Source organism: Ambystoma mexicanum, chromosome 4p (genome assembly GCF_040938575.1).
Source record: "Ambystoma mexicanum isolate Mex_15411 chromosome 4p, UKY_AmexF1_1, whole genome shotgun sequence".
Classification (NCBI taxonomy): domain Eukaryota; kingdom Metazoa; phylum Chordata; class Amphibia; order Caudata; family Ambystomatidae; genus Ambystoma; species Ambystoma mexicanum.
The window spans coordinates 278,967,701-278,995,349 of NC_090927.1; the positions used below are offsets into that span (position 1 = coordinate 278,967,701).

General features: G+C 43.0%; 1 protein-coding gene across 5 annotated transcripts in view; it reads right to left on the minus strand.

Moving 5' to 3' along the window:
• Positions 1 to 27,649, minus strand: part of LOC138453201 (adhesion G protein-coupled receptor F5-like) — a 584,850-nt gene that overhangs the window by 275,387 nt on the left and 281,814 nt on the right. For all 5 annotated transcript variants that reach the window (XM_069605826.1, XM_069605823.1, XM_069605825.1 and 2 more), the window contains 2 exons: positions 20,284 to 20,502; positions 17,646 to 17,846 (listed from right to left, as the gene is read on the minus strand). In XM_069605826.1, the coding sequence (XP_069461927.1) occupies positions 17,646 to 17,846; positions 20,284 to 20,502 (420 nt within the window). The remainder of the gene's footprint in view (positions 1 to 17,645; positions 17,847 to 20,283; positions 20,503 to 27,649) is intronic.

Sequence of the window (27,649 nt, forward strand, 5' to 3'; positions counted from 1 at the left end):
GCCTTCTCACAGATGATGAGAACCAACAAAGCTGACCATATATTACGACCTAGAATGAGCGGCATTGGTTGGGCAACCGAGGGCCTGTCAAAATATATCGACAATGCCATTAAGGAACATGTCCTGAAACTACCATCTTATATCATGGATAGCACAAAGGTCCTACAGTTCCTGCAAGATGTAGACTGGAAAGAAGGATATCTACTAGCTACATTGGATGTGACAGCACTTTACTTTTATTTTTTTATTAAAATATATTTGGTTGCAAAATACCTTGACTTGACAGGAGAGGAAGGAGGGAAGAGTCTCATACCTGAGTGTACCCTTATGTATTCGCACATTAGAAGACTCAGGTTGATCGGTTCTGTGGGGGATATTTTAGTCAGATATTTAATTTTGGGTTTAGGTTCGCCCTCTTGTGAGGTACTTGGGATTTCTTTAAAAACTGCTTCATAGATGAAAAGAAGGTTTTTTTATTAGGTTTCTCTATCCACAGAGTGTAAACAGAGAATACATATATATGTATTTCTATTGGATACTTGTGATCATTTGCCTTAAGGAATAGTATCCAGTTGTTTCAAAAGTTAATAAGAATTCAATTCTGTTCTGGTCTTTTTCATTATTTTTCCAGAATCCAGTTAGAGATTTTAGTGATTCCCATCTTTTTTGAGGGAGTCATAAGTCAGGAAGTCCGGCCAGTTTCATGTAGGTTGTATACTCGTCTGGGTTTTTTCCTGATAAAGAAGCCACAAAAAGCCTACCGGTTTCAGTGGCATTAACAAGGTAGAGGCCTCATTCACCAGGGCTGGGCAGACACTTAAGGATTGGTGTGTCAACAAGTGGATAACTGGTTGGATAATGCCAGGAGATCCCACATGCAGATGGATGGGGAGTGGAGAGGGGGGACAAAGGTGCTGTCGCATAGTAAGCTTTGACTAGGTCTTACCTAGTTAAAAGGGTCCCCACGAGTATCCGTGTGGTTGGGAAGGTTAAGTTATGCACTTCCCAATGGGGCATTAAGCAATTGTCATGCTCTGGAATCTGAAAAAAGAGGTAGTGTTTTTAACTTTTATCAGAGGGGGCGAACAATGTAACATTGCATTTTGCAAACAGTTATAAATAGAAAGTGCTCAACTAGAAAGGTCAGATCATATTGAGGTGACCCTCTGCAAGATTTACTCAAAGGGCCCCAGGATGTGTAAGCTGCACGTGATAGAGATCACACAGTCAACATCTTCGTTCTGCATTTGGTCATTTCATCCAAGCTCCCAATCTCGCCCAGGTAGGTAACAGGTTTAATCTCAGTAAAAGAATAAAACGACAAACGTTCACATTACGGGTACTTTTTAAATAGCTAAAACAATCCCTAACGGGAAAAGCTTGGAACACATATCTTTTGTATAGGTTTTTGTTGGATAACCATTTATAATTATTGTCCCTATCCCATTTAAACACTTATCTTGTATATCTTTCATAGCAAATGCCATATTACTAAGAGTATTTGCCTTAAAACCAATAGAGTCTAAAAACACTAAAACCTCCTCTTTCCATGGGGCAATACCAGGGTTTAAAACACCAACCTTTAAAATCTGATTGCAATTACTGTACATAGGTTCCATATGTTTAGCCTCTGCCTGTATTTGCAAGTAAAGGATGGCACTATTAATCTTTTTGTGAGTGCTTAGAGCTACAAAACCTAGTTCACTATGGGTTGCTTCAACTGGGGTGCAATTCGGCAACCCCAACCCGTGTCTCCACATCTTTGCCTCAAGAGAGGCCATCCATTTCGTTTCCTTATAAGTAAATATTTGCCATCCTGTAGTGATGCTAGAGTTGTAGATCATTAGTAGTCCTTCAATTGGGTAGACATCCGTAAACTTTATATAGTTTCATATAGCAATTCATTTTTAAAAGTTGTATTTACTATTACTGTTCTCAATTTCTCCACATGGCCTGAGCTGTAAAAGGGGACCCCCTAAATAAATATACATATCCACCACCTCAATAGGATTGCTATCGCTCCTCCATTTAAATTTGTTTTTCATCTGTGTTTTGCTTTGAAACACCATTACCTTGGTTTTTGCATGGTTAAGGGCTAGACCATGTCAAAGGAGTACTTATACAAAGCAATCGGAGAGCGCTGTAGACCCAAAGGGGTGTGGTCCAACAGGATAGTGTCATCTGCATAGGTGAGCCAAGATATATGTTGGTCATCGATACGGGATGGGGGGAGCTCCGTCAGTCCGACAATGATTCATTTGTATCTGCCATGTATAAATTATAAAGGAGTGGAGCAAGAACACAGCCTTGCTTCAGGCCATGATTAGTGGCTATTTTCTCAGTAAGATCTCCCTCCTGATTAATATGTTGTACAGTGCATATCATTCTATGTTGTAACCATGTAAGCTTTGCATTATCATACTATTGCACCCTGTTACCCAAGGGTCTGGCGCGCATACAAAGTGAATAAAATAAACAAACAAAACAAACAAACGTAATTTAACGAAGTGTCAGAATATAGCTCTTTCAAGAGATGTATAATTCCCAGATCAAGACCGCAATCTGTGAGTTTTTTCCATGTGCGAGCTCTATTGATAGTGTCAAATGCTGCTTTATATTCTATGAAGCATGCAAATAATGGGCTACTCTCTTTCATTTTGACCATTCTACCATTGCCAACAAATGGTAATAAGAGGGAATTGCCTGATCGCCTTTTTGTATACTGGTATCTTGTATATTTGGTACAATATTTTTGCCCATTTTTCAGGATCGTCTTTCAATATTATGTTGGGTAGACCGTCAGGGCGAGGCGCCTTCGAGGATTTAAGTTTCACTATCAGCCTAGCAATGTTCTCAGTGGAGAAATCCACCATATTGTTTTTTATACCTCTATAGCCAAATTCAGAGGGTGACCCCCCTTCTGAGTCGTTATTGTATTGCATTGTGATAAACTCAGTCCAAGAGGAAATTGAAATGGGGTTAGTTTCTTTACCATTGTGCCTACCTGCCATCCATGTATTATACAATAGCCACAGTAAGTGAGAGTCTTTATCACGAAGGACTCGAAATAGGAGAAACCAATGTGTAGTAGCAGATGTCATTTTATGTTCCCTTATCATATTCTTATATTTGGTACGCATATTCCTTAACATGTTTTGTTAATTTGTCATTTCAAGCTTCAGTTTCTTTATTCTGTGTTCCTCCTTCCCAAAGTATTTTTTCTTTTCAGCAATCTTGGGATCATAAAAAAGGTACATTCTCTCCTTCCCCTCGTGTCTTAATTTTTTATTAAGGGCTTGTATGTAATTGCATGTTTCTTTCAGTGCAATCTTGATGTTTCTATCATTCTTAGAAATAAGGTTATTACCTGTAAACATCCTGGAGCTAAGCTTGGCGTAGAACAACGTAATGTTCTTATTTGACTAAGAGATTTTACTTCCTTTGCTATTCACCATGATGTTCGCAAGAGTTATCTCTACATTCATATTCCAAAGATAACTGTGACAGTTCTCAAACAGGCAGCACTAGTTGCCTGCTCAAGAATGCACCATTTTCCAAACCTTGTTGATCACCCATAAGTGCTTATCTAATACAGCACCTCCCTACCCACCTCACCCAGAAAATAACCAAAGCCAACTCAACAAGACAGACCAGGACACACTCTCTTACTTACACCTTTTCATCTCCAATACTCTCGACATGCCTGCCCTGTCATGAGGGTCTGAATGAAGCTTCCTAAAAATGCAACTCTTGCTACAACTATGATCTGGCTGAACTTAAACACAAGTGCAGGGCAGTGGAACGAAATGGGGATCTTCAGGTGCACCCTCTGACAAGTTGGCCTGCCGCCTTCTGCCAAGGCAATATAGAAGCAGCATCCGGCTCAAGAAAAGAGTACATATTAAAGCCTGCATCTCTACGGCATCCAACAACATGGCCGAACTTTTCAAAGTCTGTAAGGAGCTGGCCAACCATACTGCAAACTCATCCTATATTGCTCCCACCCAGGCCCTTTGGGGTGCCCCAGCTGCACACTTCACAGCCAAAACACAAGACATCCTCTCCTCTCTCTTCTCGCAGCCATTCATGCAAAATCATTTGCTGGGCCCACCTCGGCCGCCCCCACCAAGCCTCCACCTCTTCTCTCCTCCCTCTCCCTTGTCACACCTTTTCCTGGGCAAACTCATGGAGAAGCTGGCTATGTCTCAGCTTATCCTCCACACTGAATCTGTTGGTTGTCTCCAATAACCATCAGTCTGATTTTAGAGCATCCAGAGGCACGGAAACTGCTCTTCTGAACACCCGTGAAGACCTGCTCTCAAACCTTGACTCTAACTATAACTCTGTCGTCATTCTCCTTGACCTCTCCTCTGCTTTTGATGCAGTAAACCACAACATCCTGATCACCCATCTCCGGGATACTCTGCGCATCACAGAGCAGGCCCTAACATGGCTTGCGTCCTTTCTCTCTGACCGTCCTTCCAAAGTGGAACTTGGGTCCTTTCTCTCCACTATCACTCTCCCTACTTGTGGTGTCCCCCAGGGATCTAATCTATCCCCCTGGTTTCTCAATGTCTACATAGCTCCTTTGGCCCACATAATCTCTGCCTTCACCTCCAACGTTCAGTGTTATGTCGATGACACACAGCTCTCTTTCAGGCTACCCTCGGCCTCTTCCACCTCCTCTCTTATTCCTGATTGTCTGTCTACAATTCAGTCCTGGTGGGCTGCTAACGATCTCTGCCTTAATGCCAGCAAGACAGAGATCGTCCTCATTGGGACCCCTGCTCCCACTTTCCCACTCTCACTCTGGTTGGCCCCCCTTGGTCTGGCGCTCCCACACACCAGTGAGGCAAAAAACCTGGGGGTCATCTTCGACTCTACTCTCTCCTTCTCTTCTCACATCTCGCACATGTCCAAGAAGTCTCACTACCAGCTGCACCTCCTCAGCGGTATTCTACGGTTTCTCACTTCCCCCAGAGGCTCACTATCTCCAGAGCCCAGGTTCTCTCCAGACTGGACTAATGCAATAGTCTCTTTCTCAATCTTCCTACTTCTACTCTCCGACCTCTGTAACTTATCCAGAACAGAACCGCAAGACTTATCCTTGGCCTTAAGGATCAAGTTCAAGTCTCTCTGCATAGTCCACGTGGCTTTCTGGGGCTGGGGCCCTTAGTATCTACAACGCTCTTTTCCCAAATCCTCTCCTTCTAGAACCCTCCACTCGGCATCCTCCAACTCTGCGGGGGAGCCGTTTCTCCAAACAGAGAATTGGGGGTAGATCCTTATACTCTGCAGGTACCCCCCTCTGTAACAGCCTACCTTCATCTCTCCATCTTGAGCCTGACCTCCGTAAATTCGGGAAACTCCTCAAGACCTACCTCTTCTCCTCCTTCTCTCTCCCTCTCCCCTGCTAACCTCCTTTCTCCTCACTTCTTTGCCTCCTTCTGTCTCTTTCCCCAACCTGCTCAGTTAGCTGACTGGTCGCCTTGTGCACCTCCAGATCCTCACAGGTATCATGCTCCCCAGCTAGTCCTGCACTTGCCTCTGGGCCTCCGCACTCTACCTGGCACTACTGAAATATTCTCCATGAGAGGGGCACCCACTCTGCACTTAACTCGTGCTCCTGCTGGACTGGGCGCACTTGTCCTCCTTCCCCTTCCATGCACTTCCTGTGTTGCACACTTTCACGTTCCTTGACCTTGAATGTTCTAGGTCTTACAAGTCTGTTTGTACCGTCCTCCCTCTGTCTCCCCTCCCGAGCTTGGACGTGCTTGAAATACAATGCATAGGCACATTGATGACCAACTACCAAGCAATCCTGAAATGTTGCCCAGGCCAGTACTGTTCTATTGACCTGTATGCCCCCTCCTTCTCCCTCACTCTGTGTCCAGTCCTTCACCAGTATATATGCCTCTGGCATAGAAGGCTAGCTATTGTTGTAAATCATTCAGAATCTGCAAGGCCTAAGAATGACAACAGTACTCCCTTGTTCCCTTCCCACCTTGAAGCGATTTGAAGCACTTTACTTGTGTATAAGTGCTCTACAAAGAAACAATTACAATTACAATTAACCTAGTCTCACCTCCTACTTTTAACGAAAGTCAGACATGCTAAAGCCAAAGGCTATAGCTTCCCGTACATCGCAGTCAAACATTGGAATTCCCTCCCCATACATTAACAGCTGAACAATCATACTCAGTTTTCCGAAAAGCACTAAAAACACAGCTGTTTAGTCAATGCAAATTACTTGTAACTGTAACAGCGCCTTGTTGCCCTGGGGTTGTGTGTGCGCTTTAGAAATTAAATAAATAAATACATAAATAACTTAGAGATAACATGGTCACTACACTCCATAGGGATCAAAATAAATTCATCTGTCCTTCAATATAATGACATGGGCATCACAAAATTGTCTAACCAAGAGGTGCTCAGGCCATTACTCCAAGTATAAAGGGATTCACCATTTTCCCTTCCTATCTTATATAGTTGGTATAATCTTTGGGTCTCTATAAACCCATTCCATTGATCCAAATGGTTTAGATTCTCATTGTCATCAGTTGTGACAGCAAGCACCTTGTGGTTATTTAAATGAAGTTAATCCAGCTGAATCGGTCTTCGGTAATTGAAATCCACCATAACAATATAGTGGTCGTCTTTGCTTTTCTGCAGCCACTGATTAATGATATCCTCACATAAAGTGATAATTTCAGCTATCCTTTTGTTGCCAGGGGGATTATAAATGTTTATAAGCAATAATTGAGGTCCTATCCCCTTCAGCTGCACATTGACTGTCCCAGCTAACACATGGAGGTTGGTAATACCAGTTACGTCTCTCAACAGTAAACTATGTTTAGCTCCTAGATCTAATCCCCCATATGGTGTACCCTTTGCATTTCGTCTAGCAAGCCTATGTACCAAATGGTATCCATTGATATACATTTTGCTAGTCAGCCAAGTTTCTTGGAGGGCAAATATTTCAGAATTCATCCACTTTTTTAAGCCTTCCCCCCTCTCTCGTGAAAAAATGAAAACCCTTGGTGTTCCAGGAAAGAATGTGCAGTTTATTAGGTCCTGGTCAATCAACTTCCTCAAGGTCATCTTCCCCAAGATCTACATAGTTAGCGTCTGTATTTGCTTCTTTAATGTACACCGCCAACCTTCTCGCAATTTTCTCTAGGCTGTGAGTGAATGGGAAACTTGCCCAAAAGGTGGGGGTTTTGGGACTAGAGGCAGAGTCGACCACTGGAAGAAACTTCCAAAGAAGAAATCGTGAAGAGAAGCCCGCTGCAACCTCCTGGACCTTGAATTGCCTGGCAAAGCCCTGCTGCTGTTCTGACCTCCTTTTTCACCTCGATAGAGAAGCTCTGGATGTAACGACTTCTCTCCTTGGACTGGTGGGAACAACTAGCCTGTGGCGAAATCCACTTTGACGCAACCCCCGACTTGCTGTGCCTCTCCAGTCTTGCAGAAGCCCAATACCAGGGGTAGAGCGTCCATAACCGAGTGCAACGTCGTCCGCAGAGTGAATCCAGCCAAATGCTCCAGGAGCTTCCTAAGGATACTCCAGAAGCAGGAAATCCTGATCCAAAGTCCCCTCACCAGAGTCCAGGACCGACAGAGCAAGGAAAGTCCAACCAGAGATATTCATTTTACATCAGTGCTGTTTGGGAGGCGCTGAAACACTGAAGAGCCGTTGAATTGAAGAAACACGTAGCAAGGAAGTCCTTCCCTGAGTACTGCCACAGGAGCCCTCCAGACGTCCTCCCTCTTGTCCCCACAACTGAGGCTCAGGAACTAGGGTCTGCTTGGCTGTAGCAAGACGGAATCCAGCTGGGCTACTTTCTTTAAACCAGATGCACTTTTTCGGCTTGGGATAATTACCTTCTTGCCATAGGTTGTGTTTTCTCACTTGGGAATTGCACTTGCTTAACTTTCTGAGTTGATTTCAAACTCCCCTTCGCACAGGCTTAACAGCTTGTGTGCCTTCAGTAATTTTCTTTGAACTATCTGACTTCGTGAAAGACTTTATCCAAGAAGTTCATCAGAACTATAGACTTTGCCCAATTGACTTTGGCTGTCCTGGCTCCCAAATGGCATCTTTCTGAATCCATTCACTTTGGCATTGCTTGTCCCTCATAGGTTGTAATTTGTTGAACACTGTTACTGCTGGGAAAGGCTTACCTAGATTTCATTGGAGGATTCCAACTGTCTTACTGTTATAGGAATGTATGTTCTAACCTTTCTATTTCCTTAAGCCTTTCTTTCTGAAACACAGAATCTAAAAAGTATATTGGTGTTTATGATAAAAGCAATACTATCCTTGTTATTGAAGTCACTTCAGGGTGTAGGAGAAATGTAATAGCATAACCAAAAGTGTATTCACCAACTTTATTTATTTTGAAAAGTGATTCCAAAGTTTGCTTGAAGGTTACAAACAATTGCCTTTTTAAAGAAAGCTTAATTAAAACTTAATGTGTAAATAAATAAATGAAAAAAAATGAAACATTGAGAGTGTAAGTGTTACTTGGTTACTTGTGTTGACCAATTTCATCTGTACAGCTCTACAGCTCACATTTACCACACTTGAGATGAGGTTTGGCTGCTCAGTCACACTACCAACCTGTGTTGTACAGACCTATACCAAAGGTTAGGTCACCTATAACCAAGTAGATATGTCTTGTGTCGTCTCACACAATGTGACTGCACCAATTCTTACCTAACCCCAATGGATAAACTCTAAGACATTTGCACAGTTTAAAAAAGGGCTGTGATCAGTAGCACATAGATCCATGACTTTCACTTTACAGATATTTTGAGTAACAGGTTCAATTTCTTCCAGAAATGTATCCGTACTTGATTTATGCCACTCATATTCCATTGGTTCTTTGCCATTAGCCTTGTTAGGTAGCAAATGCTTTCAGGAAGTGTGCGCTTCATACAATCGGTTAGGATTCTCAACCCATGTGTCTAATGGACCCTTTGGTGCAGTGATTATCAGTCCCTCCAATTGGTCCTTTCATGCCGGGTCGAGATAAATTTGAACCCCAGCCTTTTCCCTTTCTTTGCATACCATGTGCTCAGAAGCTGTGGTTGCCAAAGACTGAACAACTGTGGCGGCTTTCACCTTTTTGTTTCCCTTTCTCTTGTCCTCGTCTTTTTTCACCCAGGCACTTTCCTGCCATCTTTTTGCATTTGCTTCCTTTTGTTTTTAATTGCCAGAGGTAATTGTTGGCTTTCCGCCATGTTTACGGCTACTTCTTCCATGGCTTCCGTCTCCTTGGGGGCTGGTGTATCAGTGACACTAATAATTGAAGATGAGAGAGCAGATTTCGCTGTTAATTGATCCACACCTCTTTGATTAGCCGAGTCCTCTGCTCGAGCTAACACTGGATCTACATGCATGAGTAAGCCTTCTTTTATGGTTCTTAGTTCACTCAGCAACTTCATACATATGGCATACAAGGCTTTCAATATAGTTGTGTTTTCTGGAGCTTGATTCCCTTCATCCTGCGAAGAATCAGAAGAGGAAGAGGATGCTCTAAAAGTCAAATTGCTTTGTATGTGCACTTTTGCGGCAATGTGCTCTAAATTTCCAGAGTGCCTGATAGATTATCCAACATGCTCGGGATCATATCATTTAAGGGTTCCATCTCTACAGCAAATGTGTTATCAAATGGGAGATCAGATGAGGCAATGGCCTCTTCCTAATTCAGCAGCAAATTATTATCAATTATTATCAATTGGTGGGAGCCCAGATGAATTTGCGATATTATATGGCTGTAAATCTCTGATTGCAATCAAGTTGTGTGCAGTTTAAGTTAATTTGTGATTTTACTGCATGCAGTAATACTGTTATCTCTTTGTTTGTTGGTGGTCATTCTCACACCCGCGGCTCCCAACGTTTCTCTCAATTTATTTGCAGTTCTTTTGCTGGATTTGATAAGCGCTGGCAATTGTTTGCTATTAGGTTGTTCTCCACTACGCAGATAGTAACGCTTTCTGCACACTGGCATGACCAATTTTACAAGCAAAGATTAAGGTGTTTTCACTTACTGTGAGCGCTATTTTCCCACTTTGTGCATTCTGCTCACCATCCGTGCCCCAGTGCCTCACTGCCTCTTCTCCCAGAGGGACGAGTTTAGAACTGTTTACTCTGGGGAATGTTGAGAGGATGACAAAGAGGAATTAATCCCGGTATCCGGTCGGTCCTAAAAAAGCAAATTGACCCGGTGCGGGAAACCTCCTTGGCTCCACACCCAAACACCAGAACACTTCGACTCACTCTGCTTCACTCAGCAAAAGTGTTAGTTTTTCAGTAATTAGCCCCTGCTCTGGCTATGGAGATAGAAGGCAGACTGTCCGTGTGCAACAAGTCAGCAGCACAAAACCACAGAACACAAGTGTCGCCAAGAACACTCTGATTCACTTTATACTTCAATTGACCATGAACTAGCAATTAAAGCAATAGACCATAGCTACTGAGACTTTTCAGCATCCTATCTTCTGCATGTGGAGATGATGAAAACATTTCAGAAATTTAAACTGAAAAACACAATTTTTTTGTTTGATGAAACATACTGTCTGCAGATGAAGGGAGTTGCGATGGGAGCAAAGTATTCCCCCTCCTTGGAAAACCTTTTCATGGCATTCTATGAAAATACTCATGCTCTCCACAATGGTGATTTTGTTTACAATGTCATCATTTGGAGAAGATATATTGATGACATTATTATAATCTGGAATGATATACAACATCAGTTTGAGAATTTTACGGAATATTTCAATAACAATGAATTTGGCCTTAACTTGACAGGGCCCTGTGATGAAAAATGTATAGACTTTCTTGATTTACATATCTACATTGCTAATGGGAAAGTACAGACTACTACATATTCTAAGGCCACCGAAGTCAACTCTACACTTCATGCTAACAGTTGTCATAGAAAGTCCACTGTCAACAATATACCTGCAGGGGAGTTCTACCGGGGACAACAAAACTGTACTGAGGATGTGCACTTTGAGAAAGAATGTGAATTTCAGGCAAGAGGGTATTTGCCAACTGTTGTCAATAAATACAGTGACAAGATTACAAACTTTGGCAGAGCAAGCATGATACAACCAATTCCCAAGGTTAGTCCAGACAAGAGAAACAATATTGACAGTATTACACCATATTGGAAGGATGCACACATACTGTATAAAATAGTGCTGAAACATTGGCACCTTCTGTGTATGGATACTGATTTAAGACAATTCATAGACCACTAGCCTAGGTTTGTATGTACAAGAACACCAACAATCAGAAATAAATTATGTCCCTCATTTCTGGATACTGGTAGCGGTTACACTGGCAGTGGTAGTGATTGGTTGAGAACTCTGAAGGGCTTCCATAGATGTAGGACATATCGTATGTGCAAGTATGCACACAGGGATTGTGTCAAGTTTATTTACAAAGAAGGCACAGGGATTACCATTAGGAATTTAATTAACTGCAAAACCACACATGTTGCATATGCTATAGTATGTATGTGCAACGCAATATACATTGGCAGCACCAAAAGGCAAATTAGAGTCTGCATCAGCGAGCATTTTACCAGCCTAAATAATCAAGATCCCAGGTTACGACTTGCACACCATTGGCAACAATACCAGCGGATGCACAATAAAAGTGATTTAAAATTCATTGGACTCATGATAGCTAAGTGTGGTAAAAGTGGGAGCGATCGCCAACTCACTTTGAGACGTATGGAATCTAAATGCATTTGTAAGTTACGGAGTACAACGGAAGGACTTAATACAGAACCCAAATGAACGTATTGTTGTAACAAACATGGATTGATGGATATATTTCTATTCACACATCATAGTATTCTCTTAATAGTGATGATAACTGGGTCATCTATTAATAACATTGCGTCAACAAGGGTGGGATGAATGTGACTATTTTACTCAATGTATGCCAAATAACGCAATGATAAGCATTTTGGTAATGCAATGTTATATCAAATGAAATGATGAATATTATGAATACTGCCACCAACATATCATAGTAGTTATAACAGGTGTTCTGCACTATTAGGCAAATTGCGTGCATATAATATGTTCAACCATAAGATGTTAACAGCACATATTTAACTGTGCCAGATTTTATTTGTGACTCTGATTTCATGTTAAAACATTTTCTAAAATATATCTTGGCACTGAATGGATGAAGCACCCTAAATGCCATACTGTGGCAAGGATGAATGGCAGGATTAGAGGCCATCATACAATGCCATGATTTAATTTGTTCATATATTATAGATGTGGCACATTAGAGACCATTAGCTCATGATTGGTCCAGTATTTGCAGTAAGTACAATATTCAAAGGTAAAACACACTCCCAGGAGAATGCCACCATTATTTAAGCTACTATTGCTAAACTCAGTATTTAATTCTCATTTGTATTCTGGACTGATAGAATCTGTTGACAATTTTTATTGGAGCAAATCTGTTTAGCAGGCACCTTGGGACCATGGTGTCAATCTAATATTAGGTTCCAACAGGTTAACCACTTAGGATGTATTGTCTTATCACTAGACTAGTAAATGTTATACTGTACCCATTAACATAACGTTGCAAATTATTAGAACCCTTTAAATGCATGTATGCACATACGTCTGGAGCACTAAAATTGATACTAGCATGCCTCACGGAGAACGGTGCTGCTTTAATCTAATAGGATTATGGGCTGTTAAGTCAGGAATGCAACAGTCATCTGGAGTTCACAATGGCTTCATCTAGGCATTCCCCAATAATGCCTTTTAAACCCTAATAAGTAGCAACTTTATGTGCCGCTCCGTCATATGTACAAACGCTAATGACAATATTGACAAGAGCGGCTATGACGTCACGTGCAATTATAAATTAAATATATGCTACAAAATTGCACCCTTGTGTTCCACACATGCAGGTTGCCAGGGATGCTGCCTACAAGACACTCCAGCCTATGGCAGGTGAGAATAATATTTATTATTTCCACTGACTGTTAGGAATATACTTTAGATTGATTTGTCAATCTCAGACTCCTCCAATGATATGATATAATATATGAAATGATAATGACCAATATTAAGCATGTTAACATATGTTCAGTAGCGAAGAGTGAATTCATATTTATTGACATACCACGATGGAAGCCTGGCTAACTAATCATTATAACCATGTAATGTTTGAATTTGCCAATTATTTTCTCTGACTATTAGCAACATATTTCAGATTGAATGATCAATCATATACCCCTCATAGACCAACTTTTAGCATGCAAAAATCTATTAGTAGCGAAGAGTGAACTCATATTTATTGACAGAGCATGATGGAAGCCTGGTTAACAATCAATATAACCATGTAATTTCCTGCCCTTGCAGATCATATATTCAAGAAGAGACACCCCATCTCAACAATGCCATACCAAATGAACCATTGAGCATTTGAAGTGAGTCTGTTGCATAAAAGGCTCTCAATATATATTATAAAATGTTAGTACATAAATAACATACCGAAAGTAGATATTTAGCAATTCTTTGCAGCTACAAAAGAATATTCAACTCTCAAATAAAGCAACAGTTGATACTCATTGAAGCATTAGTCACAGCACCATGGGTAAGTGCTCATGTGATCACTCTATTGAGTCTAGATTGATACAGCATCAATCTCTTAGGACCAACAATAATTTATCAATCCGTTATTGTCCACAGGAAAGACTAATTTGTCACCAATGATGAGTTTATTTATTTATTTCACCGTACAAATTATGGTGAACTATCGGATCGGCATAATTGTGACAAGCAATTTTGCTGACATTAAGTATTCTCTATAACAATGTTATTCTTCTACATGTGTCAGCAGCACAATGCATGGGTGCCTCACCAATGGGACTAGTAAACCACCAAATGGTACATTATAGAACAGGGATTTTGTGTGCTTCACCTTATCCACACAAGAGATAACAAGTATCTATTATTTGTCGCCTATAGTATTATACGAGGTGGACTTAATCAATGATGGCTATCAGGCATGACAACTAGTAAGATTATGCGAATTTATTTAAAAAAAATAATTTTCTTAATATCTGCTTATCATTTGTTTTTATTTGGTTTCCTCTCTTTCTTGTCTTTCTGTCCAAAAAACCACAAACCTGGTATGTACTTATAATTTTCCATTCATGCAATTGTCAACATAAACTGGTAGAACTGTCATTATTATATTTGTATAACAGCCTTGAGAAGGACCTATTGGCTGTTAATCAGAAGATAATTGGATCATAACAAATCCAACTCCTTGGATACTTAATATTTGTGCAGATTCTATTTGTTGGTCTGTTAAATGCAGGGGCAAGCACGATTAACTAGTATAATTAGTTAACTGTATTAATCATAAGAAGAAAAGGGTTGAACCTCACTATAGTAGTGATGCAGCACGTCACATGGTATATAATTGCGGCCTAAGTGTACCAAGAGGCAGTCATACCGTAATTTTATACTTTTTAAATTCCTATACATTGTAAGACATTTATCAAGGCATTGTTAACACTGATGTTATGCTCTTTTATCTTATTTGGCTTTTTTATAACTCATATCCTCTTGGAGCATTTGAAAAAACAATAAGATCAAAGATATTTTATAATAAATAATAATTTTACAATAACGTGGTTCCCAAAAATCCAGGGCCACAAAAGCAGGAGAATTTGGTCACTACTTGTGATTAAGAAAAACACCAATGGGAACAAACATGGACTTGACCGAAACATAACACGAAAAACTGTTCCTATTGGTCTATGGGCCCTTGTGAGATACCCCTGTCCTGTAAAAGATGTCCATATTTATTACTGTAAATTTTAAATCGAAAGATGCACTTATTCTTATGATTGCTCAATGTATCACCCTGGTGTGTCGGTCTATTTCCCTGTTTCACTACACTTGGTTTTTGACACTATGCTGTGGTACCGTGGATGCAGAGATACCCAAATCGATTGTTCTTGTAATACCACACAACACCTTTTGTTACAAAATGCCTCTTTTTCTTAAGAGTTCTGTGTAGAGCGTCTTAGTACATCCGCCTGACATGCTTCTTTCTTGAAATGGCATTCAAAGAACTTTTTTTCTGAGGCCTGTGGGAAAAACACCCTTTGTGTGCACTTTTCAATTTCCTTAATCTCAAATAAGTAGACTTCCAATTTCTTGCAAAGGGTGCATTTCCGCAGAGTATGGCACTTTTGTCTGAGCACAGTGACTTTCTTACTGTAGGCGCAGCTGCATCCGGAATAGTATTAATCATGCTCCTCATGTACTGGATTTCTACCTACTCTGTGTGCCGCCACACAGAATCACACTGACTCTTTTGTCAAGTCCAAGGGTGTTTATTGGAACTTTAAAATACACTTAGGCTAGGGACTTTCGTATAATTCTCAGAGCTATGCGGGCCTTTGGGGAATTGACGCTAAGGCCGTTCCTGTCTATGTCGACTTCCCGGTCTTGCCCACCTCCCTAGCACAGGCGTCCTTACCAGATGTTAGTACTAGTCAATGGAAACACCTGTCTGTTTCTGACTTAGGCTTACAGTGGGTTTTTCCTGATTCATTGACTGTCTTACTCCCTATCGGTTTTCTAGGCTTTCCCTGACCTAGTCCGCTTAATTGTCTCAGGGGAGGTTGGGATGGTGCCTTGTTCCTCCCGGTGTCACTCTCACTTCTCTCACACCCGCTTGTACCTGTACTTTCATACTACTGGTCTGTTCAGTTGTTATCTTCCCAACACGTCACTGTCCCACCGATCCCTCACTCTGCCTCTCCACCTCCCCCTCCACCCTTCTTCTACTATTCTTTTGCTCTTACTATTTCTACTCCATACTTTACCCATGCTATTGCCCTCTACTACCTCTCTATTGCTTCTTCTACTCACAAAGGCTCCCTACTACCTACTCCATTACCAGTCTTAGTACCATCCACTCCTACCACCAACTACCACCTCCTTCTTCCATCAACACTCCACTACTCCTAAAACTACTTCCACATCTGCCACCACTACTGCCCTGCTGCTCCTACTCTACCTCTACTCCTCACACTCTCCACTCACTCACATAAACTCCACACACCCCTCCTCCTCAATCCGGTCACTCTTGCCTCTTTGCGTCTCTCTGATGTCCTCCATCAACTCCTGTTCTCACTCAACTAAACCACACTGAATCATTCACACACACCTACTTAAATGCCCCACCCCCTCCCAGGATTGCCCACTTACCTCAACTAATCACTTACCTTCCTTAAGGGGGTGTTTCATGGGGAGGACTTAAGAGGGCTTGTAAGCCCTGCCCCTTCTTTATGTGAGCTGGCCGCATTTTTAATCTGGAGCCTGTAATGGCTGGATAAAGGGCAGCCTAGGGGCCTTGCATTATATACAAAAAGCCTCCCTGATGGGATAGGGACTCCATGAAGCTCCATACTGTGGCCGCTGCACCCCTTGAATCTCCTTTCCTGGGTGGAATTCGTTGAAGGAGAATTTGTTGCATTTTTCTTTTAAAAATGCCACCCACATATACGCAGATTTTGCCACATATACAGGTGTGGGGTGGGTTTAGCAAAATAATTAATATATAGAGTTTAGGGCGGACTACGAGGGGTCCCCCCCACAAATACATATGGCGAAATCAACTTGTCAAAAAAATAATTAGATGAATTCTCCTTCGGGGAAATGTATTTGAGCAAATCACCCTAAACCTTCCTGGGCTGTGTCCCTTGGCGGGCCGGTGTTATGATGCGTGCCACACCTTGCGGTATAGCTTCAACCGCTGCATCGTCGCTCCGGCATCTTCCCCGCTGTGCTGCCCCAGCTGCGGCGTGGTCCTCCCTGGCCCGCTGCCGGCATCTTTCAGGTAAGGAAGGGTGCGAGGGGGTCTGCCCTCACTCTGGCATTGGTGGGGTGTTGGGGTATGTCAGCCCCCCACCCCCTTGGACAGGGCCTGAAAGCAGGCCCTGTCACATCTGTATTTTGCTGACTCCTTATCAATTCTTGCCTAATATTTCCTCCCTGCACACTTGTGCAGCGTAACAGTCTTACCTGAATTTACCAACACACCTGTTCATTTGCTCATTTTTATTTGACAATAACGTTTATTTTATTTACGTAAAAAATGTCTTTGGACAGCTTTTACAGAACAGGTGTCGGTTTTCAAGGTTTATATTTTGAGAACAGTTTTTCATGTTTTGATCTCAAAAATGGGGAACAATTTTAATTGGCCACATACTCACACTTGATAATGAGCTCTTTTTAGGGTCGGGCATTAAACTGAATTTTCCCATTAGCTTAAAATGAAAAAAGTTCTTATTATTTAACTCAATAAGATACCTTTTCATGACCTAGTATGCATGATAATTTGAGGTGACCTTTTCTGGTTTGAAACTGATCACGAGCAGTTTACAAAGAACCGTTCATCGTACTCAGCCCACGAGGCTACCTTGCAGGCATGTTTTATATTCAACTGAATAGTTTATATTGTCAGGAAATGTGCAAGGCTTGAATATTGTAGCTCTGCAGGCAGCCTTCCAGCACACCAGGCAATCAACCTGTTGGTTCAGACTCACATGATACATGTATAAACTACTTGCCCAGAGTGCTTTGTCCTGCGGCTGTGCAATGAGCTGCGACTGTCCCTATGTTTCCGCTCGTACAGCAGCTGAACACTTCCACAGGGCTGTTATTGCACTGAATGGTGGCATTGCTCCCAGCCACATTTAATGATTGCACTGTGATATTTCCACTTTGTTCATATAAATAGCTGCTATCACTCAGTGTGCACGTGTAGGCGCCTGTGGAGATGAAATCAAAGGAAACAAAATCAACACACAAAGAATTAGCTTTGAGGTTTAAATGAATGGGTCATGTACTCAGCAACAACTTAAATCTATAGCCTGCTTATTTAACTTATTTACGAAATCAATCAATCAATTCATCATTTATATAGCGCTAATCATCAACAATTGCATCGAAGCACTGGATGCAGACGGAAAGACTGAAATGGATTAGGCAAAGAGATAGGTTTTCAGAAGCATCTTAAAAAGATCAAAGCCATTGGTAGCGAGTTCCATAGCTTAGGGCCGGCCACAGAAAAAGCACTACCCTCACACCGTTCCAAATGGTAAATAGGGAGTTTCAACAAGCCCAGCGAGGCACAGTGCAGGGAACAACCGGGTCAGTAGGGTAAATTACATGTTTTAACAATGTATTTGTGTCTATGACAACTTCTATGTCATTAGACCAGTCGTAATGTATTCTTATTTTGCCACAATTGAATGGTGAAAGAGAGGGGGGAAGGCCGGGTGGGTGCAGTGCACAAAGTGGACCATGTTAGGGCTGGTCCAGGGAAGGGTGCCCGAGGGCAAGTGCTGGCAGGAGATGCTGGGTGGACTGGTTGGGGGGTGGTCTGGCCTCTGTATGACTCTGAAGGGACCAGGCCCCAGTCTCAGCAGCAGAGGGATATGTTTAGCCCGGGAGGGGGAGAGGGAAGGAAGAGAAGGAAAGTGAGAGAAGTTTCTGCAGTTTAAGAAGATCCGGTTTAAGTCTGAGGGGGTTAGGGAGGCTGTTCCAGAGGGAGGAACCAGCCGAGGAGAGGGATGAACCTCCCACTCTCTGCTTGGAGAAACGTTTGATCTGCAGAGAGTTGGAGGCAGAGGACTGAATGTGAGAGGTACCAGGCCCCAGACAGCCTTGTGGATGATGCACAGGGTCTTGAATTTGATTCTTGTAGTCACCAGGAGCCAGTGGAGAGATTTTAGGGCTGGAGAGATGCAGTCCCTGTGCTTGAGGCCAATGATAAGTCACGCAGTCCTATCCTGGATTAGTTGAAAGGGGTGAAGGGAGAACAGAGGAAGATTGAGGAAGAGGTGAAGCTCAAAGTTGGACTTCTTGGCAAGATCCGTGATATGTGGAGAGAAAGAGAGAGAGAGGAGTCAACGATGATCCCCAGGTTTTTTGCCTCACAAGTGGGTGAAGGCAGGGTACCCTAGGAGGCTGGGCAGAGAGTGGGGGAGCACAAGGAGCTGACATCCCAATGAGAAGGATCCCTGTCTTACTGGCATAAAGGCAGAATCATTGACAGAGCACAATGCCTGAATAGCAGTCAGGCCATCAGGAATGAGAGAGGACGGGGGCCATATAGGATGGCAGCTTGAAGGAGAGCTGTGTGTTGTCTGCATATCACTGGAAATTACGGGAGTAGGTTAGAGATCAAGTGGGCCAGAGGGGCCAGGTAGATTTTGAAGAGCCATGGCGATAGAATAGAGCCCTGAGGGACGCCACAGGTAGAGAGTGAGGCGGCGGCGAGAAAAGTTCCCATTTGCAATTGGGAGGGTCTGTTTGAAAGGGAGGAGGTCAGATTAGATTGACCCATTCCCAGTCACATGTCATGACATAGCTTTTTGTGTCACGGCTTCAACTTCTCCCACTGGACACACAAACTTTCTAGAATAGAGAGAACACGTTCACTGTGGTCACTCAAGATATCTTACATGAACATGCCTTATTTTGGCGGTAAAGCATACAGGTCCTCATTACGAGTTTGGTGGTCTGGTAAAAAGTTGTGGTAAAGTGGCAATTACTGACATACTGCTATTTTACTACCACCAAATTCTAGCTTTTGCAGGATAATCCTCTATTTAATTTTCCAATCTCGGTGGAGGGTTTTTCTCCACTTATATCCACGAAACCGAACGATTTACCACCTGTGGCATTACCACCCACAGTTAATGCTCCAAATCCCCATCCAGATTCCATTAATTGGGATTAATACCATCAATCCACCACCTGTAATCTTTTGGATTTGCCACTGGACCGAGTGGCAGTAAGAGTATCATTATCAGAGCATGGCAGATTTACCATTGATAAGTATGCCAAACCTGTAATGTGGTCCATCGAAAGGTGCGGCCACTGCCTTCCAAAGGGCCACGTAAACAAAACAGAAGCGTTGCTTCCAAGGCCCCTCGATTTGTTATTTAGACTCTGCATTCCCACTAACTGAACTGCAAAACTGAGCCAGGTTCAGACTATCCACAGTGTATATGCATGAACAAAATGTCTGCATGGACATTTTCATTGAAGAATGTTTCTAGATATTTCAGACTTGCTGACAGCCGACTTCAGCTTCGCTATCTGATGGACGAATGAATACCGCCTTCCCACTCTTATAAAAGTCCATTTTGAAGCACAAACCCTCTGTGCGTGAATTGGAGTCGGTTTGAGTGAGCATACCTCCATCAGAAAGCAGAACTTTACTAATAGTCAGATTTGAGACTGAATTTCCATTTTGAAGTGTGTTGATGACAAGATATCTGGACCCGCTTAGAGGAGTGGTACCTCCATTATACAACCAGGCGTAAGCGGTGGAGTTGGATGCGCTGGTTGTACAGGTCATTGTTACAGAATCTCCTTCAAAGATGGTTTGTGGGGTAACAATGAAGGTGGTGTTATCTGAAAAATGAGAAGAGAAATAATGTGTTTGTGAAAATAAACCAAGAAAGTATGCACAGTCCAATAAACATAAATAACGCGCACTATTATATTATTTACAAGCAATATTTTCCCAAAAACAGATACATTACTTTTTCCAATTATTTAATGGGCATTGCGTTTAACTTAAACAGTAACTGGCCTCAAGTTATCAATTCACAATTTGCAATATTTGATTGATAATGTTAAAACAAAACAATGTTGTAAATACAAAACTACATCATTCTAAAATAATTAAAAAAGGAATTTCCACGCTGATTTATTATTTAAACTCTGGATCAACACAACAGTGTTGTTATTGCTCGTTACATTCATCAGTAGAGCTATGGAACAACTTGATAATTTCTGAAAGGTTTGTCCTCAAATTCAACATGTTTTAATTGCATACATTGAAAAGGAATACGGGCACAGCAGCTGAAAGAGCCTATGTTTAAACATCAACATAAATCAAAATTGTTCAAATAGTGTGGAAGGTCTTGGCCACTTGGGTATCGGGAAAGTAGTCAATTGAAGCCAGCAGAATCCAGTGGTTAGGTGTTGCTCAGTGAATTTGCAAATTAGACTGTGGAAACCTAACTCGTGTCACATTTGGAATTTGGAACCATAAGGCATTTGTGAATGGGGATGTTTACATCTTTTTCTTTAAGGATATTAAGGACCACTGCAGGCAGAGGTCTCCAACCTGTTGCTCTCTGGATGTTTTAGACTACGACTCCCATGATCCCTCACCATTGACTGTGCTGGGTAGGGCTGGGGGGAAATGTAGTCCAAAACATCAGGCGAGCCGAAGGTTGCAGATATGGTGAAAATGATCCCCAAAGACCAGCTAGGCAGAGTCCAATTCTAAACATCACCATTGAGTATTACAATTAAAAAACAAGATAGGGTGCATGTATTTCCCACACTTTACCATGATATTTTATTAATATTTCCAAGCCTCAGTGAGTTCGACTTGAACCCCTTCTAGATATTCTACCCAGTTATATTTCAAAAGGAATTCGAAATTAGCTTCTTTTTTCAAGAAAATAACACTAAAATGAAAATGTAAATAAAACAGATGAGAACAAAAAGACTATACCAGCAGAAATACTGTCACAAGCAATGCACATCTATAAATACATGTTCAGATCTGTGCCTTTGGCGCTAGGAGCAACAAAATCACCCAACACAATGTATGATCACAACATCATGATTTAAGTTTCAAAATTGTGAAGGTGGCAATAACCAAGTAGGTCATAAAAGTGCAACACAGTCCACAAACTAGTGTTCACCCAATGTTGGAATCTTTTAATGAGGTTGGAAGCAAGAATTAAGGCCCAGTTCTTTAATATCAAGGAAATCAAAACCCATTTCAACTGACTGAAATGTCACCCGTTGGTTTCAATGGAAAACTGACAAAAAATGTGATGAAAACAATTGGGCAGGGGGAAAAGAATTCAAAACGTTTTTAAAAATGGTAAAAAAGCAAATAATAAACTGTAATGGGGAACTAGTCGTAAATGCAGAGGGACATTTGAGGGGAAAAGAACAAGAAAATAGTAAAGAGAAATGAAGGGTAGGTTGAGGTCAGTAGGGCCAAAAGGGGGGCAACAGCTTAGTCCCCTTTTTCTCAATAAGGAAGGTTTGAAAATACCTATGAAGGGACGAAATGGCTGTAATGCGCTCGAGTCAGATGAGCTGCCTTCAGGGGCAGCTGGTGAATGGTCATTGGTCATTTATAACGCGCTTAATACCCAGAGATTTATAAGAGTGGACCCGGGTATTGAACCTGTGTTGGTCTGCGTCATCTTGCTTCCAAGACGAGCGCATTGCCCCTGAGCTATCCTCCCATGACTTGAAAGCGGTGGGGTGGGAATGTTTTCTCTGTATTGATCCAAGAAAATGAGCTTGGCTATTCCAGTTCAGGGAGACAGAATATTCTAATTAATGGGTCAAAAATTGCATTTTTACAGCACGAATTTCAGAGCAATTGGGTGGGAAGCACACAATAAAAAGCAATATATACAAAAAGCACACATATACAGCAGTATATACAAGACTTTCACTATACTGGAGAAATTTGGAACAAAAACGTTCATACTGGTCTATGCCAACAGGAAATCCCGATGCTCCGCTTCAATGCTATATGCCAGTATTTCCAGCATTTTCACTGTAAAACACATTTTCATGCTACTTGCGTTCAAAAGAAATGTGGCCTCTTTCAATATATGCCAGTGTTGAACAAGCAAAAACGTTTTTTAAGCTGGTGGTTGCGGTTGTTCTGTCCCCATGACAATAATAGTGCCCACTTCCACACATGTTCATATTATTATGCATGTTTGCAGTATCACAGAACATGGAAATACAATGTATCTGCTTCACACAAGCAGACCTGGACCAGTCGGCTTTATTAAATGTTAACGTTATCACAGGAACTGTTATTACATACAATTTGACACACTGAAATCACAGGGGGAGAAAAGTAAGTTTGATCACATTGAAACCATTAGGGATGGTGGTAACAGTGAATTGGGCCGTTCATGCTCTTGAAGACTGTAGAAGGCTTGCCCTGACAGTACATACCCGAGGATGAAGACACATACCTTCCAAGTGGGGGTGAGCTGTGGGGAATATACTGGCGCTGCAACAGCTTGCAAAGAACTTCTCTCTGCTACCAAATAAAGAGAGTGGCATGCTCTCTGTGGTATGGGCCAGAGAAATGCAGCTAATGAAGAGTAGTTGAACATGAGTGTCTGCACAAGCCTGGCATTTCTCTAAGCGAGGGCTGTTTTGATCTCATAGCTGTTTTTCAGACATTGCAGTGCACTTTCTTTTTTAGGTCTTCACTCTGCACCAGGCACTATCCTGCCAGTGCTCTGCCATTTGAAGTATTTAGCATTGTGCTCGACCTAATCTCTGTCTGGCTCTCTGCAGCTGGACCTTTAATTCGTTATTAAAACAGACACCTGACACCCACGGAGTACTTTACTCTGTTAAAAAACAAGACATTCACACAGATATCTACAGCAAGATCATGCACCCACTGCGCTATTTTGTTATGTAAATTAATGTGTTAGCATGCAGGTAGAAAGTTGTATTACAAATTGATATCTGCCTCTCGTGTGCACTGGAGTACATGTTTTATAGATTTAGAATTTTTATTTTGACCAGCACAACCTGAGGATTTACGTATTAAGTCAGTTTAGTACATAAAGCTGCTTTGAAAACTTGTCATAGTGAAATGGTATGTGCTAGCTGGTGCTGTGAACCCCAGTGAACACCTACGCAGTTAAAAATACATTAGGTCTTACCAAAACGATTTTTTTAAAGGCATATCAAGTAGGACCGGACAGAGTGACGAATATGTCATAAACTGTCCAGATGTATTTTTACATTTAATAAAAAGAGAGGTTTGTGGCAGGACCATCTTAAGGAACCTTGGGGCCCGGGGGAACAGACTCCTTTGGGGCCCCCCTCTAAACCAAAGAAATTACGGCATTAAAAAAATCCCTGGTCACTGCCCCCACAAATCCCTGTAACCAGTACCTAACAAACTGAGCTATCTTCTGAGCAATCATGGCACTCAAATTTATCAATATGAATTTCAACTTTCAGTATGGCACATGATCTATATATAACCCACAGAAGGGTGAGAATGCTACAGAAGTTTTGCTATCATGACTGGAAAAACTGAGTACAAAAGCTTTATAGGATTAATTGATCCGAGCAAAATGTACCGGTCAGTAACAGCCTGGCTGCAGGTTTGGCACCTCGGCAGCACACCATAAAACATGGCTTATTTTAGGTTTGGTAAATAAATAGGCACTGAGTGATTTCAATCAGGCAGCCATGCGGAGGCCCCCTCAAGGGTGGGGGCCCAGGGCATGTGCCCCTTTTGCCCTCCCATAAAGACGTCTCTGGTTTGTGGTGAGGTTTGTGGTGCTAACTACTGCTGGTTGGCGTAGGCGGCAACAGAGCAGAACTTCATGCCACTGAACCGCTGATGATAACAAGACAATACTGATGGAGGACGTGTGCATCAAAGGAGGGAATGCGGGCTGGGCATGGAAGAACATTAACAGCGACAAACTGACATATCTTCCGCCACTCCTCTCAGAGAGACCCTGCACATGAACTCGATTTTTGAGGAAGCGAGCTGCAAGTCAGTAATTCCTGACCACATTTATCTTACCCATCTGATTTCTGAACTGCATTCCATGTTCCTCGATCCTTTACCTATTCTTGGTTGGGGCTCGGCTGTGCCCCTGCACCAGGCAATCTTATTTGCTGTGACTGGCTTGTCTCTGGAGGTTCCGAACTTGGCTTCTGGAGTGGGGTCATTTCCTGTCATTGGTGGAGGCTTCACACTAAACTCGATGCCACCTGGGTCATGTGCAGAGGGTGGGCGAAGGCTGGACTACAGAGCAGACCCCGTCTGAGCCCTCCCTCAACTGGTGACATCACTTCCCTGTCTCTCGATAGGGTTAGCAAGTTACTGACCCCATCCCACCCTTGTGAGAGACGGGCTAGGGGGCGGGATGAAGGACTCTATATGCTTGGTGGAACTTTAGTTTTAATAGCCCCGGTCCATCGTTTGGGCCCGGCTTGTGGAGTCTTGCTCCTCCGCCTGGCCCTGCTGCAACCTACGCATGTGTGATGGGGATGGCTCCAAGAGCGACCCCCATTTCACACCTGCAGTATGGAGCTCATGTACACGGTGAAGCAGGCCAGGCCTGTCACTCATGGAAATGAGGGAGGAGTGGTTATAGATAGCACTGGCAGATCACCGCCCCATGTGCCGTAATGGGCCAGCCACCCCTGGCTGTCTTGCAATGATATGATCTATATCCGGGTAATTTCTCTTTAGAACACAAAACAGCCATTCACCTAAGAGGCCAAATTCGGTTTGCGTCAGCTGTCACTTGACTTATCACTGGGGGTAAGGTGTCAATCTCCACACTGTAGGTATCTCCCATGTAGTTTATCAGAAAGGACTAAAGTGTGTATTGTATGCGTTTTGCAACTATCCTCCAGCTCGGGCTCTCTTTCTTAGATAACTGTACCCCAAGTTTGTCTCCAATTGCAGTCAATTCCTTGCTGAGAAGAGCCAATGTTACACTGGCGATGAGGGACAGCCCACATGTAAGGCAGTGAACAGTGTGGAACGCCCGCACGACAGGCGTGGTTGGTGGACAATGAATTCTGAAGAGTGGAGCCCTGGAGGCAGCACTTGGCCCGGGTCAGAATCCCAGGACTGCAGCAATGAGTGGTAGGTGGTCCTCGGAGGACCGGGGGAGGGGCCCACTAATTAGCGGTGCTCCTGCCTTCTACAGGCGGCTGCTACACAGCATTTGCTGTGCATAAGGAGGGGAAAGAGGCCCGGTGGCTGTGGCGGTGAGGACAGGTGACGGACAGGTGCCCGCGGAGGGTCCTGGAGCGGTGTTCGTGCCTAGCCCATGTGGCCGCCACAAGAGGGACAGCTGAAACATTCTTCTCATCAGGGGATTCATGAGCTGGAGGCTCTCCCAGACAGCCAAAACCACCACTTAAACCGGCCACAGAGGGAGGGAGACCAGGATGCACCACATCAGATCAGGCACAGTCAGGATACAGCATGTCAGACCAGGACATCCCAGCAACAGTCCCAGTGACTCCACCACAGCCGCAGCGATAACAAAGGGTATCAGAGTCCCTGGCAGTGCAATTACTTATCGTATCTGACATGGTAGAGACCAGCAACATGGGACCCAGATGGGCCTGGTGGGTCTGGGACGTTGACTTATATGTAGGGGCAATTGGCCTGGTGGGAGATACCCTTCAGCGATGTATATTGAAGCTAGCAGCAGGCCCTGCCACAAGGAACATTATTGATGAGTTCCCCGCCGACACAAATCAAAGCCTCAAGACAGCTCTAGCCAGCTATTTTACACCACATACCATCGTGGAGTAAGAGAAGCATCTGTTTCACACTACAAAACAAGCTAAAGGAGGAACAATGGATGCATTTGTAATGAGACTACGCAGCAAACTGAAGCACTGTGATTTCAACAATTATTCCAACACAGAGACATTGAGATCTCAGATCATTGCAGGGTTTGAATCCCAAAGCTTCCGGAAGAAACCATTACAAAAGGCAAGATTGCTAGAGGAGATTCTCATGCTTGCAAGGACAGAAACGGCAACTCACTCGCAAGTGGAGTCCTTTGACGGCCCAAAAGTTCACTCGACACACTTGGAGGGTGTACACAAGCTATTGGGGGCATCTAGATCTCAAGGTAAGCCATTCTGCTATCAATGCGGACATGAATTTCCACATGAGGACACATGCCCAGCGATTGGACAACAATGCTCAGACTGTGGGGAAGAAAACAATTTCAAGTCATTATGTCGTTTGACCAGAGGGTTTGGCCGAGACAATGACGGTGGCACGACCAGTGGGCCACGAAGGAGACACACCACCACAGCAACGGAAACCTCCCACACAGTGGCACAAGTCCACCATCGAGGAAAGGAAGGGGAGAGAAGAGGTCACGGCTCAGGAGAGAGACAACGAAGAGAATGGAAGGGAGATAGATCGGGGAGGAAAGGCAGATGCTGTAGAATGTCCACAACATAATCAGAACGTCGATCCTGGGGCCATATACGATACCTAGTCAAACAATCCCCGACGGACACAGAACCGAGCTCTTCGGAACAGGAATAAAAACGGAAGGGCTACCTCTACGCATTGGGAAACCAACATGCAACCCTCCTCATGTATCTAAGTGAAACACAAGGAACAAGTTACTTACCTGTAACTGTTGTTCTCCAGCATGGGTCTGGCATGGATGCACATGCTCATGAATATCCCTCGTCATCAGGCTGGGAATCCTCGGTAACAGAAAAAAACAGTTTCAGTTTCGTTTCCAAACTGTCTTTTTCCTATAAACCAATCACTGAGCTCTGGGTCATACTGCCCACAGCCAATGACTGCCCTCTACCTAAGCCCCTCCTATGGCAGCCATCTTCAGATTTGGTAGCACGTAAAGTGGCAGTAGGACCAAGAGAAGAGCCGCAGAGGAGCAGGCGGGAGGGTTCACATGTGTGTGAGGGAGAACAACAGTTACAGGTAAGTAACTTGTTCCTTCTC